The 19,713-nt window shown below is 41.9% G+C and overlaps 2 protein-coding genes across 3 annotated transcripts; one reads left to right on the top strand and one right to left on the bottom strand.

Annotated features, from left to right (window-relative positions):
• Positions 1-780: 780 nt before the first annotated feature.
• On the top strand, positions 781-4,787 carry LOC110538058 (interferon a3-like). 2 transcript variants are annotated; one of them, XM_021624616.2, is made up of 6 exons: positions 781-1,160; positions 1,334-1,421; positions 1,719-1,793; positions 1,924-2,073; positions 4,107-4,184; positions 4,520-4,787. In XM_021624616.2, exons 2-6 carry the CDS (start codon positions 1,335-1,337, stop codon positions 4,607-4,609), a joined length of 480 nt encoding a protein of 159 aa, XP_021480291.1. In that variant the 5' UTR covers positions 781-1,160; position 1,334; the 3' UTR covers positions 4,610-4,787. The 2 variants fall into 2 exon arrangements, with proteins under 2 accessions (XP_021480291.1, XP_021480290.1); XM_021624615.2 differs by lacking the exon at positions 781-1,160 and having other exon boundaries at positions 1,287-1,421.
• An 11,988-nt stretch (positions 4,788-16,775) lies between these two features.
• On the bottom strand, positions 16,776-18,474 carry LOC110539158 (interferon a3-like). The gene is made up of 5 exons (XM_021626118.2): positions 18,321-18,474; positions 18,089-18,160; positions 17,464-17,616; positions 17,224-17,322; positions 16,776-17,108 (listed from the first exon to the last, which is right to left on the bottom strand). The coding sequence occupies exons 1-5, from the start codon at positions 18,468-18,470 to the stop codon at positions 17,022-17,024; spliced, it is 561 nt and encodes a 186-aa protein (XP_021481793.2). The 5' UTR covers positions 18,471-18,474; the 3' UTR covers positions 16,776-17,021.
• Positions 18,475-19,713: the final 1,239 nt, after the last annotated feature.

Here is a 19,713-nt window from a genome sequence, read left to right as displayed (position 1 = left end):
TGTGCTCTCCAAATTTATCCATGGACATTGAAATTAACAAACAAACCAAAATTTTGACCAAAGAAAGAAGGCCGGTCCAGACAGCACCGTGCTTGGTGGGTATGCACTATGTATCCTGTATTCAGTTGAAATCGGAAGTTTACATTCACTGAGGTTGGAGTCACTAAGATTTGTTTTTCAACCACTCCACACATTTCTTGTTAACAAACTACAGTTTTGGCAAGTCGGTTAGAACATCGACTTTGTGCATGACACAAGTCATTTTTCCAACAATTGTTTACAGACAGATTATTTCACATATAATTCACTATATCACAATTCCAGTGGGTCAGAAGTTTACTAACAAAGTTGACTGACTTTAAACAGCTTAGAAACTTTCAAAAAATGATGTCATGGCTTTAGAAGCTTCTGATAGGCTAATTGACATAATTTGAGTCAATTGGAGGTGTACCTGTGGATGTACTTCAAGGCCTACCTTCAAACTCAGTGTCTCTTTGCCTGACATCAAGGGAAAATCAAAAGAAATCAGCGAAGACCTAAAAAAAAAAACGTAGAAGCCTATACCAAGGAAATATTGTCACATATTATTTTTCATTTCCCCTTGTAATAAAAACGACAAATAGAAAGTTCCAACAAATCATGTTGTCGTTGCTTTTCAACGTTGCATCACCAGCAGACAACAGTAGGGTGAAAGTTGGTTACGTCATCATGAAAATGAAAGTTGAGAGATGTGGGTATTGACGCTGATGTCTCCCATTCACTTTTCATTTGAAGCGCAACAGCAGAAGACTACGGAACAACATTTCGGACTAACTTTGAACGAAACCCACTAAATAAATGTATTATATGGCTACATTTCTTTAAAAGTGTGGGTTTTATTTCGACTCCGACGATTTTGTTATCAGACTTTTTTCCTCGGTTCACGCGAAGTTATTAGCAAGTTGAAAGCAAAGCTCGCGAATAGCCTATTCTCGCTATAGTAATAGCCTAGCCGGTATCTAAATTGAATAATATTTTCTTGTGGTTCAACTATAATTTAAAGCTGCTTTCAAGGAGAATGTGTATATATTTACTTGGACTTGTTCGTCCAGGAGACCGGGCAGGCATGGAATTCCAAGTGCTACATGTGCTAGTCCGGAAAATGAAAGTCCCCGCCTCCGGTAGGTTGATCAGGGGAAATTCTCTATACAGCTTTCCCTTTCCCAATTCCACATAAAACTACTTAACACAGCCAAGATGTTCAAACTCATCTGGATAACTAAAAGCGAAATAAACTGCTATTTACAATGTATACAATGCAGAGCTGGAGTTGTATTTTTCTTATTATTTGCAGTATGCAGAGCGTGTGTCATTGCTGTGACTGGATCCGACACCACTACGGTCACTTGAGCGCAGAATACCTTTCCCTGCTGGACCAGATGGTGAGTTATTAGCACACTGTAAGATGAGACTGAATGCATGTATTAAGGACAGCAAAACAACCAACCAAGCAAAATAGTAATGTGTTTCATGTTTAGCATCTGTGTTAGAAAACTGTTAGCCTATATTTGAATGTACATAGTAAAAGGGCTCTAAGGCTATAATGACAGCTAGATCAAGAGACGCTATCTACATTAGGCCTACTGTACTTGCAGTATAAGGTATACTTTTATGTCTGTCTTGATTGCTCTAGAAGTATTTGACACGTGACTTAACATACTATATTGATTGTTTTCCAGGGAGGAGATATCACAAAACAGAATGCCCCAGTCCTTTTCCCAACATCACTTTACAGACACATAGATGATGCTGAGGTAAAGACTAGAATTTTGACTTATCATGTTCTAATATGCTTTGGTATGGCGATCTTGACCCAATGTTATATTGATGCCATAACAGAAGCCTATACTGTTTCTAATCTTCTTTTTATATCTTCCTGGGTAGTTTGAGGACAAAGTTATATTCCTGAAAGAGACCATATATCAAATCACAAAACTGTTTGATGGGAATATGAAATCTGTCACCTGGGACAAGAAAAACCTGGACGATTTCCTCAACATTCTAGAACGCCAATTGGAGAACCTTAATTCCTGTGTAAGTAACGGGTCTATTTAAAGTATAATCTCTGTTTTGGTCAGGGCTCTCCAACCCCATTCTTGGAGAGTTACCTTCCTGTATGTTTTCGCGCCAACCCCAGTTGTAACTAACCTGATTCAGTTTATCAACCACCTAATTAATCAGGTGTTGTAGATTAGGGTTGGAGTGAAAACCTACAGGAAGGTAGTTCTCCTGGAACATTGTTGGAGTGCCCTGGTTTAGGTGTAGCCTACTAACTCTACAATTGGAAAAATCTACGTATAAAGTGCATATAAAGTATTCAACCTATTAACTTGTTCCACATTTTGTTATGTTACAGCTTTTTCTAAAATTTATTAAATAGATTTTCCCCCTCATCAATCCACACACAATACCCAACAATGACAAAGCAAAACCGTGTTTTAGACATTTTTGCAAATGTATTAACAATAAAAAACTTAAATATCACATTTACATAAGTATTCAGACCCTTTACTCAGTACTTTGTTGAAGAACCTTTGGCAGTGATTACAGCCTTGAGTCTTATTGGGTATCATGCTACAAGCTTGGCACATCTGTATTTGGGGAATTTCTGTCATTCTTCTCTGCAGATCCTCTCAAGATCTGTCAGGTTGGATAGGGTGCGTCGCTGCACAGCTATTTTCAGGTCTCTCCAGTGATGTTCGATCAGGTCAAGTCCGGGCTCTGGCTGGGCCACTCAAGGACATTCAGAGACTTGTCCCGAAGCCACTCCTGTGTTGTCTTGGCTGTATGCTTAGGGTCGTTGTCCTGTTGGAAGGTGAACCTTTGCCCCAGTCTGAGGTCCTGAGCGCTCTGGAGCAGGTTTTCGTCAAGGATGTCTCTGTACTTTTCTCCGTTCATCTTTCCCTCGATCCTGACTAGTCTCCCAGTCCCTGCCAATGAAAAACATCCCCACAGCATGATGCTGCCACCACCATACTTAACTGTAGGGATGGTGCAAGGTTTCCTCCAGATGTGATGATTGGCATTCAGGCCAAATAGAGACACTTGTTTCTCATGGTCTGAAAGTCCTTTAGGTGCCTTTTGGCAAACTCCAAGCGGGCTGCAATGTGCCTTTTACTGAGGAGTGTCTTCCGTCTGGCCACTTTACCATAAAGGCCTGATCGGTGGAGTACTGCAGAGATGGTTGTCTTTCTCGATGGCTTTCCCATCCCCACAGAGGAAATCTGGAGCTCTGTCAGAGTGACCATCGGGTTCTTGGTCACCTCCCTGACAATGGCCCTTCTACCCCTGATTGCTCAGTTTGACCTGGCGGCCAGCTCTAGTAAGTCTTGGTGGTTACAAAGTACCCTTTCCCAGATCTGTATCTCGACACAATCTTGTCTCGGAGCTCTGCGGACGATTTCCTCAACTTCATGGCCTGGTTTTTGCTCTGACATGCACTGTCAACTGTAGGACCTTAAATATACAGGTTTGTGCCTTTCCAAATCGTGTTCAATCAGTTGATTTTACTTCAGGTGGACTCCAATCAAAGTGTAGAAACATCTCCAGGATGATCAATGAAAACAGGATGCACCTGAGCTGAATTTTGAATCTCAAAGCAAAGGGTCTGAATTCATATGTAAATAAGGTATTTATGTTTTTGCATTGTCATTATTGGATATTGTGTGTAGATTGATGAGGATTTTTTTTCTTTAATCCATTTTAGAATAAGGCTGTAACTTAACAAAATTTGGAAAAGGGAAGGGGTCTGAATACTTTCCGAACTTACTGTGTATGGGTAATTACAGATTTTGAGTCATTTTGCGACGTCACATAAATAATACTGCAGCAATGAGAAATGTAAATTATTGTGGATTATTATTAATGAAATTTTTTTGTAAGCTTTGATTCATATTTCATTATGGCAAATCAAGTTTGATGTTTTAAAGTGGGAATTACAATCTTTAGAATCCTTTTCAACATTGAATACATGTTAAGGTTCCATTTCCTGCCGTGCAAGAAAAAAAATATTGATCAAATGAAGATCCTGTATGACGCTAATGTTTTGTTTAATTTTTTTCCAACAGGTATCACCTGCCATGAAACCTGAGAGGAGACTGAAACGGTACTTCAAGAAGTTGAATAGTAAGGTTCTGAGAAAAATGGTGAGTTTGGTTTCATATGGCAACATGTTTAATGCATGTAGTCAAATGAATATAAACTAGGCTAGGCTAAACTTGAGCAGTGTTCATAAAAAAAAAAAAAGTGGGTTCTGGGGCCATATGTATCAAGCATCTCAGAGAAGTGCTGATCTAGTATCAGGTCTCCTCTGTCTTTGTTTATAGTGATCCAAAAAACAAAACTGATCCTAAATCAGCACTCCTACTCTGAGAAGCTTTACATTTGGCACCAGTCCTACTCTGTTGTTCAAGACAATATGTTCATTATTTTGCCAAGAAATGTCACCCCTCTAATATTTGAAATTTTCTGTGTTTTTCAGAACTACAGTGCACAGGCGTGGGAGCTCATCAGGAAAGAGATGAAACGTCATCTGCAAAGATTGGATATCCTTGCAGCACAGATGTACTGATCATCCAGACTCATTTCAGAAGCTACGCCCTTACCAGTTTATAAAGCATGAATACAATCATGTGGGACCCTGTCAGTCTATTTATTATATTTAAATCCATAAATTATTGTTTTTTATTTTTATAATTTATAATTTATATTTTGTATTTCCCTTTTGTACATGTGTTGAACTGAACTGTATTGCCGGTCTACTTGAAAAACCAGTGAAAAAATAATATTGAAAATGTGAATAAAAACGTATTTTGTACAAATTTTCCAAATGTCATTCTTGTCTGAAACCAATGAGTGTGGATTTATAACATCTCATCTAACCATCATAGGGGATGCACATTAAACTTGTTGCTGATTAGTCACATATTAATTTCTACTTTAAGTTTATGTATGCTTGTACTTTTTGTTTCTTTATGTAACTATTTTTACTGTGTTTTTGTACTTTGTGAGTGTTGCTGTTCATGTTTTTCCTGTTCGTTTTATGTGTGGTAATCACACAAGGGCAGGTGGCTGAAGGGGGTGAGGAGATCTGGGTGAGGAGTAGAGGATAATCTGGGGGACCAGAACCAGAACTTTTAGCTCCCACTTGACCTTGTGGATTTTCATTTATAAAGTCTGTCCATTGTATTAAACACTTGTATGTCTTACTACGATTGGAGGAGAAATAAGAAAAAAGACTAAATGGAAAAAGAGACAAAAAACAAGCAATACTTTTAATGGATAATAGTTTAGTCCCCTGAACGAGGCAGGGTGCTGGTGGGCAAGAAATAAAAAATTAATAATTTATATAGCTTAGTCATATACAGTGGGGCAAAAAAGTGTTTAGTCAGCCACCAATTGTGCAAGTTCTCCCACTTAAAAAGATGAGAGAGGCCTGTAATTTTCATCATAGGTACACTTCAACTATGACAGACAAAATTAGATTTTTTTTCCCCAGAAAATCACATTGTAGGATTTTTTATGAATTTATTTGCAAATTATGGTGGAAAATAAGTATTTGGTAAATAACAAAATATCTCAATACTTTGTTATATACCCTTTGTTGACAATGACAGAGGTCAAACGTTTTCTGTAAGTCTTCACAAGGTTTTCACACACTGTTGCTGGTATTTTGGCCCATTCCTCCATGCAGATCTCCTCTAGAGCAGTGATGTTTTGGGGCTGTTGCTGGGCAACACGGACTTTCAACTCCCTCCAAAGATTTTCTATGGGGTTGAGATCTGGAGACTGGCTAGGCCACTCCAGGACCTTGAAATGCTTCTTTTTACGAAGCTACTCCTTCGTTGTCCGGGCGTTGTGTTTGGGATATTTGTCATGCTGAAAGACCCAGCCACGTTTCATCTTCAATGCCCTTGCTGATGGAAGGAGGTTTTCACTCAAAATCTCACAATACATTGCCCCATTCATTCTTTCCTTTACACGGATCAGTCGTCCTGGTCCCTTTGCAGAAAAACAGCCCCAAAGCATGATGTTTCCACCACCATGCTTCACAGTAGTTATGGTGTTCTTCAGATGCAACTCAGCATTCTTTGTCCTCCAAACACGACAAGTTGAGTTTTTACCAAAAAGTTATATTTTGGTTTCATCTGACCATATGACATTCTCCCAATCTTCTTCTGGATCATCCAAATGCTCTCTAGCAAACTTCAGACGGGCCTGGACATGTACTGGCTTAAGCAGGGGGACACGTCTGGCACTGCAGGATTTGAGTCCCTGGCGGCGTAGTGTGTTACTGATGGTAGGCTTTGTTACTTTGGTCCCAGCTCTCTGCAGGTCTTTCACTAGGTCCCCCCGTGTGGTTCTGGGATTGTTGCTCACCGTTCTTGTGATCATTTTGACCCCACGGGGTAAGATCTTGCGTGGAGCCCCAGATCGAGGGAGATTATCAGTGGTCTTGTATGTCTTCCATTTCCTAATAATTGCTCCCACAGTTGATTTCTTCAAACCTAGCTAGTTACCTATTGCAGATTCAGTCTTCCCAGACTAGTGCAGGTCTACAATTTTGTTTCTGGTGTCCTTTGATAGCTCTTTGGTCTTGGCCATCGTGGAGTGTGACTGTTTGAGGTTGTGGACAGGTGTCTTTTATACTGATAACAAGTTCAAACAGGTGCCATTAATACAGGTAACGAGTGGAGGACAGAGGAGCCTCTTAAAGAAGAAGTTACAGGTCTGTGAGAGCCAGAAATCCTGTTTGTTTGTAGGTGACCAAATACTTATTTTCCACCATAATTTGCAAATAAATTCATAAAAAATCCTACAATGTGATTTTCTGGAATTATTTTCTAATTTTGTCTGTCATAGTTGAAGTGTGCCTATGATGAAAATTACAGGCCTCTCATCTTTTTAAGTGGGAGAACTTGCACAATGCCTTCCAGAACTGAGGACCACGATCGGAGACCAAGCCGACCCGGAAGTCCATGGATACGGAAGAAGTGCTGCACCATGAGCTGAGCTGTCTCCTTGGCTGAGTGTAATTTGGGAAGGGGAATAAAATGGGTGGATAGAAGACCTATCCACCACTGTCAGGATCGTGGTAATGCCATCTGATAGAGAAAGACCAGTAACAATGTCCAGAGAGATATGGGACGAGGGGCGGTGAGGAACAGGGAGTGGTTGAAGAAGGCCATCCGGAGCTTGCCGCGGAGTCTTATTGTGCACACACAGTGCAGGCGGCGACGAATGTGGAGACGTCATGAACCATGGAAGGCTACCAAAAGTGCCGGATGAAAGCCAGGGTTATTATTCACACAATTGGTTAATAATTATTTATTATTACTTATTTCTTGAATGTGGTCCAACTGTTTGCAAAAGTAGTGGTTCTCAGGATTTGAGAATAACTTCCCCTGTCTCTGTAATGTCAAAGGATAGTGGAGAGTGAATATCAAACAATGATTAAACCTCAGATCCACAAATGAGCTTTTAAAGCATGTCTGCGAGATTTTTTAGACAGGCATAGATCAGATGAGGTTAATAAATAATCCCAAACCTCTGAATATTTTGAGTACGGTCATGTATGGTAATTCATCTCTGGATCGTGTATAATTGCAACCAGAAGCTTAATATATCTCACAGTCTTTCCTAAATGAGCTGTGAATGGAAACTCAGGAATGTCACTATGAGGCTAAAGATGATTTTAAAATAGCTACAGTGTGTATTGGCTGAGTTGATAGAAAACTCTGCATGGATCAACATCATTGCATTCACTCCACATTACAGGCCTGAATGACAAAGTGAAAAGTAGTAGACCTATTCAAAAATAACCCATTCTAAAACATCCACTCGGGTTGCAACATGGCAGTTAAGTAATATTGCAAGACAACATGGCAAATTAATGAACTTTTGTGTCTAAATAATAAATGTTGTGGCAAATCCAACACAACACATCACAGAGTGAAACTGTTGGTATTTTCAAGTTTTACAGTGGCTGCATCTGTCACGTTCTGACCTTTATTTCCTTTGTTTTGTCATTATTTAGTATGGTCAGGGCGTGAGTTGGGGTGGGCAGTCTATGTTCGTTTTTCTATGATTTTGGGATTTCTATGTTTCGGCTAGTATGGTTCTCAATCAGAGGCAGGTGTCGTTAGTTGACTTTGATTGAGAATCATACTTTGGTAACCTGGGTTTCACTGTTTGTTTGTGGGTGTTTGTTTCCGTGTCTGTGTTTTTCACCACACGGTACTGTTTTGGGTTTCGTTCGTTCCACGTTTATTGTTTTGGTATTCAGTTGTGTTCATGTTGAGTATTTCTTATTAAAAGAACCATGGACACTTACCACGCCGCATATTGGTCCTCCGATCCTTCTCGCCTCTCCTCTTCAGACGAAGAGGAGGAAAACCCTGACAGCATCATGTTATGGGTAGACTTGTCACCAGAAGGGACTGAGGAGTTTGTCGGGATCAAAATAAGTATGAAAGGAGCAAAGCCAAGATGAAAAATTAGAGGAAAACATGCCTTAGTTCTTTGAAGACCTGACACTGGGTTAGCATTACATTTTTCAGTGGGACAATTACACACATTTTAAGGCAAAAGACACACCAGAATGGCTTTCCAAGAGGTGTTTAGTGTTCCTCAGTGGTCAAGTTAAAGACAACGTATGAATACTGCTATCTATCAATAATACCCAACCAAATTGACTGAGCTTGAGAAATTTGACAAACACCATGAGCTCCAAAAGGATTGGGACAGTTACACGTTTGGTTGTTTTGGCTCTGTACTCTTGCACTTTGGATTTGAAATGATACATGACTATGAGGTTAATGTGCAGACTGTCAGCTTTAATTTGGTGGTATTTTCATCCATTTCGGTTGAACTGAAATGAATCAATTTTAGAATAAGGCTGTAACGTAACAACACTTTCCGAATGCACTGTATATGTGTCACGACTTCCACCGAAGGTGGCTCCTCTCCCTGTTCACGCGGCGCTCAGCGTTTGTCGTCGCCGGACTATTAGCTGCCACCGATCCCTTCTCTTTTTCGTTTGGTTTTGTCTGGTTGAGCACCTGTGTCTAGTTTAGGTTATTAGTGGGGTATTTAATCTCGCCCCTCCATCTTGGGCTTGTGCGGGAGTGTTTGTTAGCTGTCATTTGTTTGGGTTGCGTTTTGGGTTTGTTCTATTGAACAGGTGTTTTTTCTGGACCACGTTCCTGTTGTTTTGTGGCTACTGTTGTGGTCCTGTTCCTGTTCTTTGGACTTGTAATAAACACCCTTCCTTGCAATTCGCTCTCTCCTGCGCCTGACTCCACACCCACCTCTCCTAGGGAGATTTTGACAGAATCCTTCACCACAATCATGGAGTCAGCAGGAGAGGACGCGCCCTCTCCGTCCATGGAGGAACGTGTCCTCTAGCATACAACGGTGCTACACCGTCTGGGGACGGCCATGGATCAAGTGATGTTGAGAATTGAGAGATGGGAGAGGAGCGGCCTCCCTACCCCGTCTTCAGCCACTCTCCAGCCTGCACCACCACCTTCTCTGGCGGTGTCCGGCCCCAGCGGGATTCGGCTCGCGCTCCCGAGGAAGTACGATGGGACGGCTGCCAGGTGCAAGGGGTTCCTGCTCCAGCTGGATCTTTACCTGGCGACCGTTCACCCGACTCCCTCGGGAGAGGAGAGTGTCAACGTCCTCGTCTCCTGCCTTTCGGGCAAAGCCCTGGAGTCGGCCAACACGGTCTGGTAGGGTCCAGACTCAGCGAGGGACCATTACCCAGAGGTCACCTGCCGCTTCCGGGCTGTGTTCGATCACCCACCGGAGGGCAGAGCGGCGGGTGAATGGCTGTGTCATCTGAGGCAGGAGACGAGGAGCGCACAGGACTTCCCTCTTGAATTCCTTACCCTGGCCGCCGGCGCAGGGTGGAATGACAGGGCCCTGATGGACACTATAAGTGTAGACTGCGAGAGGACGCCCGCAGGGAGCTAGCTTGTCGAGACACCACCCTCACTCTGGACCAACTGATCGACATGTCCATCAGGCTGGACAACTTGCTGGCAGCTCGTGGGCATCCAGATAGGGTTCTGTTCATTCCACCTCCCAGCCCTCCCGCTCCAACACCCATGGAGTTAGGGGGTGATGCAGCTAGGGCGACCGGAGGAGGAGCCTCCTGTAACGGCTGTCGTTGGTGGAAGAAGGAGTAGACCAAAGCGCAGCGTGGTACGATGCCTTTAATAAACTCAACACTGAATACAAATAAACAAAAGAATAAAGGAAAACCAAAACAGTCCCGTATGGTGAAAACATTGAAACGGAAAATAATCACCCACAAATCAAAATGGGAAAACAGGCTACCTAAGTATTGCTCTCAATCAGAGACAACGATAGACAGCTGCCTCTGATTGAGAACCATACCAGGCCAAACACATAGAAAAAGAAACTTCTGACCGGTGTTGGAGGAGCTCGTCTGGGAGTCAAGAGGACAGGCAGAGCACTGCTCAGACACCTCAGGTGAGTCAGCACCAGGCTCACCCAGTGCTCCCTGTTTGTCATTTGTATGTGTTGATTTCCTTTCTTGAGTTTTCCCCTCATTCCCAGCATAAGGCGCTAGTAGATTCAGGCGCAGCGGGAAGTTTAATGGACCGCGGGTTTGCGCTTAAGTTAGGGATTCCCTTGGTTCAGATGGACCAACCCTTCCCCGTGCACGCCCTAGATAGTCGACCATTAGGGTCAGGGCTGGTCAGGGAGGCCACGGTTCCACTGGACATGGTGACGAAGGGGGGTCATGAGGAGCGGATTAGTCTCTTCCTCGTTGGCTCTCCTGCGTTTCCAGCGGTGCTGGGGATTCCCTGGTTGGCTTACCACAATCCTAAAATGTTGTGGAAACGGGGCTCATGAGGGATGGTCATAGGAGTGCTCAGGTAGGTGTGTGGGAGTTTCCATCGGAGCGACGACGGTGGAGAGTCCGGACCAAGTCTCCACCATGCGCATTCCCCCCGAATATGCCGATTTGGCTATCGCTAACTGTGAAAAGAGGTCGACCCAATTACCATATCATCGACGAGGGGATTGTGCGATAAACCTCCAGGTGAAGGCCGCACTTCCCAGGAGTCAAAGAGGTCGACCCAATTACCATATCATCGACGAGGGGATTGTGCGATAAACCTCCAGGTGAAGGCCGCACTTCCCAGGAGTCACGTGTATCCCCTGTCACAGGACGAGACGGTGGCTATGGAGACATATGTCACCGAATCTCTGGGACAGGGGTACATTCGTCCCTCCACGTCACCCGCCTCCTTGAGTTTCTTTTTTTGTGAAGAAGAAGGATTGAGGTCTGCGTCCGTGTATAGACTACAGAGGTCTACATTCCATCACAGTGGGGTTCAGTTACCCGCTACCTCTCATCGCATTGCGGCCGTGCGTAATTGGCTGAATCCGACCACAGTAAAGGAGGTGCAGCGGTTTTTAGGGTTTGCCAATTACTACCGGAGGTTTATCCGGGGTTTTGGTTATGTGGCTGCTCCCATTACCTCACTGCTGAAGGGGGGGGCCTGTGCACTTGCAGTGGTCGGCGGAGGCGGACAGGGCGTTTGGTCGTCTGAAGGCGTTGTTTACCGATGCTCCCGTATTGGCGCATCCTGACCCCTCTTTGGCATTCATAGTGGAGGTGGACACGTCCGAGGCTGGTGTTGGAGCTGTGCTATCACAATCCTTGGGCACGCCCACGAAGCTTCGCCCCTGCACTTTCTTCTCGAGGAAGATCAGTCCGGCAGAGCGAAACTATGATGTGGGGGACCGGGAGTTGCTGGCTATGGTAAAAGCTCTGAAGGTGTGGAGACATTGGCTTGAGGGGGCGAAACACTCTTTTCTCATCTGGACTGACTACCGTAATCTGGAGTACATCCGGGCAGAGAGGTGACTGAATCCTCGTCAGGCAAGGTGGGCGATGTTTTTCACCAGCTTTTGTTTCACCATCTCTTACAGACCAGGTTCACTGACGCACTGTCCCGTCGCAACGATACCGAGGAGTGGTCCATCGATCCCATCCCCATACTTCCGACTTCTTGTCTGGTGCCACCGGTGGTATGGGAGGTGGATGTGGAAATCGAGCAGGCTTCATGGTTAGAACCCACTCCAGCACAGTGTCCAGCTGGTCGGAGGTACGTCCCACTTGGTGTTCGCGATAGATTGATCAGGTGGGCCCACAAGCTACCCTCCTCTGGTCACCCGGGGATCAAGAGGACGGTGCAGCGTCTTAGGGGGAAGTACTGGTGGCCCACCTTGGCCAAAGACGTGTGGGTTTATGTTTCCTCCTGTTCGGTGTGCGCCCAGTGTAAGGCTCCTAGACACCTGTCCAGAGGGAAGTTACAGCCCCTCCCCGTTCCACAGCGGCCTTGGTCACACCTGTCGGTGGACTTCCTCCCCGATCTTCCTCCATCACAGGGGAACACCACGATCCTGGTCGTTGTGGATCGATATTCTAAGTCCTGCCGTCTTCTCCCTTTGCCCGGCTTTCCTGCGGCCCTACAGACTGCGGAGGCACTGTTTACACACGGCTTCCGGCACTACGGGGTGCCCGAGGACATAGTTTCTGATCGGGGTCCCCAGTTCACGTCCAGGGTTTGGAGAGCGTTGATGGAACGTCTGGGGGTCTCGGTCAGCCTCACCTTGGGTTTTCACCCCGAGAGTAATGGGCAGGTGGAGAGATTGAACCAGAATGTGGGCAGGTTTCTGCGGTCATATTGCCAGAACCGGCTAGGAGAGTGGGCGAGGTTCGTCCCATGGGCCGAGATGGCTCAAAATTCACTCCGCCACTCCTCCACAGACCTGTCGCCAGGGGGCCCGGCGTACACTGTACGCTCCATCCTGGACCCAAGGCGTCGGGTGAGGGGCCTGCAGCACCTCGTGGATTGGGTGGGGTACGGTCCGGAGGAGAGGTGCTGGGTGCCGGTGCGGGACGTCTGGACCCATCTCTGCTAGGTGAGTTCCACCGCCTCCATCCGGATCGCCCTGCGCCTCGCCCTCCTGGTCGTCCTCGAGGCTGTAATTTCAGCCCCTTTACTATGTATTTTCAAATATAGGCTAACAGTTTTCTAACACAGATGCTAAACATGAAACACATGACTATTTTGCTTGGTTGGTTGTTTTGCTGTCCTTAATACATGCATTAAGTCTCCTCTTACAGTGTGCTGATAATTCTACTTATGTGTGTGTGTGTCTGTCTGTCTGTCTGTCTGTCACCAGTGCTATGCACGTTTTTGACTATGCAAGTCAAATCATTTCTCCCCTTTTCTATATAATATTGGGATTAATTCATAATATTCAAAGCCTGTTCAACTGTAAAGATCATATACTTTAGGGAAGTGGTCACCAAAACTGTCTGCACGGTCCTGGAGACCAGCAGGAGAAGGTGCAGGCTTTTGTTTCTACACAGTTCGAACACACCTGTTCAGAGTCTTGATAAAATGTCATGGGTGGAATCATATTGAAATGTCATGTTATAGGCTAAAATGTCAGATGTAGCCTAATTATTCTGCTGCATTTATTCACTCCAATTCTCTGATATACATTATAAATACAGGCCTTGGTGTTATTCTATATAGCCTTAATAGGACCAGCCATGAGGAATCATAAGAGTGACACTTGAAACGTGATACCAAAGAGTCAGAGAGCTATATTTCCCATCACATATAGTTTTACAAATTTAAGTTTAGGGGTTAGGGGAATTGGAACACTAGTAAGCAGGACAATAACAGTAGCAACAGGGCTGCGGCCACAACACAGAACCACTGATAGAATCTTTGCCGTGTGACGATGTTCAAAGTGCTGAAGTGGCTGACGTCTTCGTGGGTTTTTGCGCTAGTAGTGATACCTGTCAATGGTGCTGAAACGTCTTCTTACGTCACATGACACGCCTGTGTTGGACGCATTTTGGGGTTTTCCCAGCTGTCTTACACAAGTTGTGCGATGTCATCAGTTTCACCTGAGTCTTCTCCCCAGTAATCATAGACACCTTTGGTCGACATATCGAATTGGGAATATGTAGTTTGGAGAGCGTTTGATACTGGGAAGACGTCGCCAAGACATCATTATAAAATGTTAATGTCTAACCGACATATCAACGATGTAGAACTGTAGAATTTAGAATGTGTAAGAGGTCAATGAGCAAACAATGTCTGAACTGCATCTTCCCAATGTGTACAGGATGCATCGTGCCTACCCACTAAGCACAGTGTTGTCTGGACAGGCCTTCTTTATTTGGTCAGATTTTTGCTTTGATTGTTAATTTCATTGTCAATGGATACATTTGGACAGCACAGTACAGTAGAGAACAGCAGAGTACAATTCATTACAGTGGAGTGTACAGTACAGTACAGTACAGAAGAGTACAGTAGAGTACAGTTCATTACAGTACAGTGTACAGTACAGTAAAGTAAAGAAAAGTATAATTCAGTACAGTGGAGAACAGCATAGTACAGTTCATTTCAGTGGAGTGTACAGTACAATAAAGGAAAGTAACGTACAGTAGAGTACAGTTCATTACAGTGGAGTGTACAGTACAGTACAATACAAAAGAGTACAGTAGAGTACAGTTCATTACAGTACAGTGTACAGTACAGTAAAGGAAAGGAAAGTAACGTACAGTAGAGTACAGTTCATTACAGTGGAGTGTAGTACAGTCCAGTTAATTTCAGTGGATTGTACAGTACAGTACAATACAGAAGAGTACAGTAGAGTACAGTTCATTACAGTACAGTGTTTAGTACAGTAAAGTAAAGGAAAGTAACGTACAGTAGAGTACAGCACAGTAGAGTGTAGCCTACTTTACACTAATTTACTAAACTGTAAGGTACTCTACTGAATTACACTATACTGTACTGTACTGAATTAATATATACTGTACTGTACTATCCTATACTTTATTGTACTCTACTGTGCTCTATTGAATTGAACTGTTCCATACCATACTGTGCTGTTCAAAGTTGTGAAACATAGCCTAAATGTGTATGATTGGTTCCGATTTGGTCTGGTCATTACATTTTGGTCATTCAGCAGACACTTTTATTCACAGCGACTTACCGTGCATTCAACTAAGGTACAGTGCATTCAACTAAGGTACAGTGTATTCAACTAAGGTACAGTGCATTCAACTAAGGTACAGTGCATTCAACTAAGGTACAGTGCATTCAACTAAGGTACAGTGTATTCAACTAAGGTACAGTGCATTCAACTAAGGTACAGTGCATTCAACTAAGGTACAGTGCATTCAACTAAGGTACAGTGCATTCAACTAAGGTACAGTGCATTCAAGTAAGGTACAGTGCATTCAACTAAGGTACAGTGTATTCAACTAAGGTACAGTGCATTCAACTAAGGTACAGTGCATTCAACTAAGGTACAATGTTTTCAACTAAGGTACAGTGCATTCAACTAAGGTACAGTGCATTCAACTAAGGTATAGTGCATTTGGAAAGTGTTCCGACCCATTGACTTTTTCCACATTTTGTTACGTTACATCCTTATTAAAACGTTTTTTTTTTAAAGAATCTTCTTCAATCTTGACACAATACCCGATAATGACAAAGCAAGGTAATCAGAAAAGTTTGCAAGTTTATAGAAAATAATTATTCTATCCACATACGGTCCATAATGTAAATGCATCCGATCACACACACACACACACACACACACACACACACACACACACAAGTAGTGTTTCCTTTGCAGCATGAAGGACTGATTCAGGCAGTCTCCCCTGAACACTTGATGTTGAGATGTGTCTGTTACTTGAACTCTGTGAAGCATTTATTTGGGCTGCAATTTCTGAAGCTGGTAAAACAAATGAACTTCTCCTCTGCAACAGATGTAACTCTGTGTCTTCCTTTCCTGTGGCGGTCCTCATGAGAGCCAGTTTCATCATAGTGCTTGATGGTTTTTGCAACTGCACTTGAAGAAACATTCAAAGTTCTTGAAATTTCCCGCATTGACTGACATTCATGTCTTAAAGTAATGATGGACTGTCACTTCTCCTTGCTTATTTGAGCTGTTCCTGACAGAAATATGGCCTTGGGATTTTAGCAAATAGTGCTATCTTTTGTATACCACCCCTAACTTGTCACAACACAACTGATTGGCTACAACGCATTAAGAAGGAAAGAAATTACACAAATTAACTTTTAACAAGGCACACCTGTTAATTGAAATGCATTCCAGGTGACTACCTCCTGAAGCTGGTTCAGTGAATGAGTGTGCAAAGCAGACATCAAAGCTGGGTGGATACTTTGAATAATCTCAAACATATATTTCGATTTGTTTAACACTTTTTTGGTTACAACATGACTCCATATGTGTTATTTCATAGTGTTGATGTCTTCACTATTATTCAGCAATGTATAAAATAGTAAAGATAAAGAAAAACCCTGAGGTGTGTCCAAACTTTTGACTGGTACTGTGTATATATACTCCGGACTCCGACATATTTCTATGTTTCTTATGTCCATTAATTTTCTTTTAGATGTGTGTGTATTGTTTTGTATTGTCAGATATTACTGCAGTGGTAGAGCTAGAATAACAAGCATAAAGCTACACCCGTTAAAATATCTGCTAAATGTGTGTATGCGATACATTACAATTTATTTGATTAAAAAAGATTACAGCTTTAGAGGACACATTTATTTAATTATAATATATTTCATTATTACAATAACAAACATTTCCTATCAGATTGCAATAATAAATACAGTATGCAATGGCCTTCATGAATAAAAAAAAAAATACACGGAAACATTGATACATTAGGCTATGTATAGCCTAAGTCAATCACATAACTATTCAGAATAAAAAAATATTTACTCCTCGGAGTTGTGAATACATGACTACACAATAAATAAATACGTTAAAAAAACAAATAAGTAAACATGTAAAAATTTGTTAGATATATGAATAGATAAATAGATATATACATAACAAATATCTACACAACACACACATAACGCTCATTTGCTACTTAATGTTGTGTCTAGTCTTTGTAGGTGTGCCAGCACCACTGTCCTTATGTCTTCCCAGCCGCTCGCGCTGTAATCCTGCATAAACGAAATACACTTCTTAATATTTGAGAATAGACACATGTTGTATCATCACATAAATACATCCAGATTTGGTGAATGTACTCTCTTTGTAAGACATGGATCAACCTACCTCGCGTTTCAAGTAATGCTTCAGGAACTTGAAGTGAATGCTCATCTTTTTGTTCACTCTGTTGACAGATTTTGACAGTCTAGTTTTCATAGCCTTTACCTGTTAGAACAAAATACAAATCATTAATTTAAAATTATGTTTTGAATTACATGTAACCACTTATATTATAATCAAGAAGGATAGTATAATGTTTTCCTTTTTGCATTACTGTTAAAGAGGCGAAAATCACAAATGACATACGCATTGGTCCAGCTCCGAGGTCTGGCGATAGAGGTCATTCATAAACTTGTCAACTCCTTTCTGGTCCCAGGCGGTGGACTCATATTTACCACTGCTGTACAATTTCTTTATAGCGTTCAGAGTATGCGAAATGAAGGCAATCTGTTCGTCAGCCTAGAAGAAGAGTGATTTTTATTAGTATATGCCTTATGAATTGATGGCAAATATTAGAAAATTATAGCAAATTGTAAATTCGTTATAACCTAATTATATACAGTGCATTCGGAAAGTGTTCAGAACACTTCACTATCTGTACATTTTGTTACGTTAAAATGTAATAAATATGATTTAATTCATCAATCTACACACAATAACCCATAACGACCAAGCCAAAACATGTTTTTCGACATTTTTGCTAATTTATGAAAAACAAAAACTGTTTTTTGCTTCTTCATTATGGGATATTGTGTGGACATTGATGATGGTTTTTTATTTATTTGTAATCCATTTTAGAAGTGGTCTGTAACATAACAAAATGTTGAAAAGGTGAAGGGGTCTGAATACTTCCCGAATTCAGTGTTTAATCCACTCTTAGAAAAAAAAGAGTTATGGATAGAACAAAACATTTTTTATGCATATTTCTTACCTTGAAATTATTGACTTGTCTGTATTGTTTGTCAGGGAAAGTGATCTGAGGTCCTCGAGAGACTTCATGACCCTGAGATGCCAAAAAATATGAGCAAAATAATTGCATTATTATTATTGTACAAAAAGGAGTCAGGTAATTTCAATGAAACATAGCAGCTCATGAAATGTTGAAAAGATGACAAGAGCTCAATGACCAGGAACAAGTGAATAAACATGACCCTATATCCTACCATTTTCTGAAGCATCGTTATGGTGTTGTTGCTGAACACTTGGAACATGCTCGGAGACCGAGGCAGTGTCTTCATCCATGTGCATCCGATGGTTTTATTCCAGGTGCAAATCGTCATGACCAAGCACATCCAAAAGCTGATTGAACCCATTTTAGCGTAGTTCTACTGTAGTTCTCGGTCTGTCCGCAATCAACGTTGGTGCACTTCCGAAAGATATACTTCTTCGTTTTATTCCGACAAAAGTACGTTTTCCGCAACGGATAAAGAGATAAAGTGTTCTTCCTGAATAATCAATTTCTCGAATACTCAAGTTCTGCCATGCTCCAACCTGTGTCGATCATTTATTTATACAAGAGTTGTCAAGGTATTCCAAAAGTGAAAGGTGGAAGTTCCCTTACACTTTCATACCTGAGTGTTGTTGTACGTGTGGAGAAAATGCACCGAAAGGACAGGTGCATCGCTCGAATAATTGTTACATCTTGAGCTATTTGCTATTTTATCATGACATGTTGACCTTTCAACCAGGATTATTTTGATGAAAAAAATAAACATGTGAATCGATCGTTCTATGGCCTAAATAAATATCACCATATAGAACATATTTAGTTTGGCCTTTCACTTCGAAAACCAAAGTATTTAATGTTTGAAAACGCAACACCTTTTCATTTGCACACAGAAACTTTGGCGTCAACTACGTTGTAACCACCTGCTTAAAGGGTAATTGTGGTTTGTGGACCCCAACTGTCTATGTAAAGATACAGATCAAACTTGTATGGGTTGTATGAATTAGACACTCAACATGACTTTATTTCGTTTTAGAAACAGGTTTGGGTGGTCTGAAATATTTTGATAGACCCCCTTCTATATGCTCCCGGTTTTCAGAAAAAGACACTGGTAGCCTATGAAGTGCACAGGTAGTATTGACTATATGAATAAACATTTGTTACAGTGATAAAATGCCACAGTCATAATGATGTCTAAAAGTGTATTCTCAAGGCGTTTGTTGTTTTTTATTGAAGATGATGTTGGCATGGTATTATGGTAACATTTCATTGAGAAATTCGTCTTCATTAATCGGTTGATTCAGGTCACACATCTTTACAGCATTGCTAGCACATTTCTAACAAATATAATCTGTGTGCGTGTATTTATTCAAATATTATACACATTCTAGAAAAGGGTTCTATATTGGGGTGCCATATATGAAACAATCAATAAAACCCTTTTTGGTTGTATCTAGAACTTTTTACTTATAAAGAACACTATTACTTATAAAACATGTTTTAATAAACTTTTATGCAAAATGTACCTGCAAATGCTACCATGACACGTATATTCTTGGCATTTTTGTTAAATTCTTCTGAGAATGTCTCAGGATGCCCTCTATTTCAAC

Source organism: Oncorhynchus mykiss, chromosome 12, assembly GCF_013265735.2.
Source record: "Oncorhynchus mykiss isolate Arlee chromosome 12, USDA_OmykA_1.1, whole genome shotgun sequence".
In the NCBI taxonomy this organism is placed as follows: domain Eukaryota; kingdom Metazoa; phylum Chordata; class Actinopteri; order Salmoniformes; family Salmonidae; genus Oncorhynchus; species Oncorhynchus mykiss.
Note: the sequence above shows the minus strand (reverse complement) of the source record. Positions and strands in the feature narration are given on the sequence as shown.

Bases quoted from the DNA above. Each gene is read 5' to 3' on its own strand.
- LOC110539158 (XM_021626118.2), bottom strand. From the start codon at position 18,470: ATGGGTTCAATCAGCTTTTGGATGTGCTTGGTCATGACGATTTGCACC. The intron at 18,161-18,320 runs GTAGGATATAGG...TTGGCATCTCAG, and splicing joins TAACGATGCTTCAGAAAATG to GGTCATGAAGTCTCTCGAGG. The intron at 17,617-18,088 runs GTAAGAAATATG...CTCTTCTTCTAG, and splicing joins GACAAGTCAATAATTTCAAG to GCTGACGAACAGATTGCCTT.
- LOC110538058 (XM_021624615.2), top strand. From the start codon at position 1,287: ATGTATACAATGCAGAGCTGGAGTTGTATTTTTCTTATTATTTGCAGT. The intron at 1,794-1,923 runs GTAAAGACTAGA...CTTCCTGGGTAG, and splicing joins GACACATAGATGATGCTGAG to TTTGAGGACAAAGTTATATT. The intron at 4,185-4,519 runs GTGAGTTTGGTT...TGTGTTTTTCAG, and splicing joins GTAAGGTTCTGAGAAAAATG to AACTACAGTGCACAGGCGTG.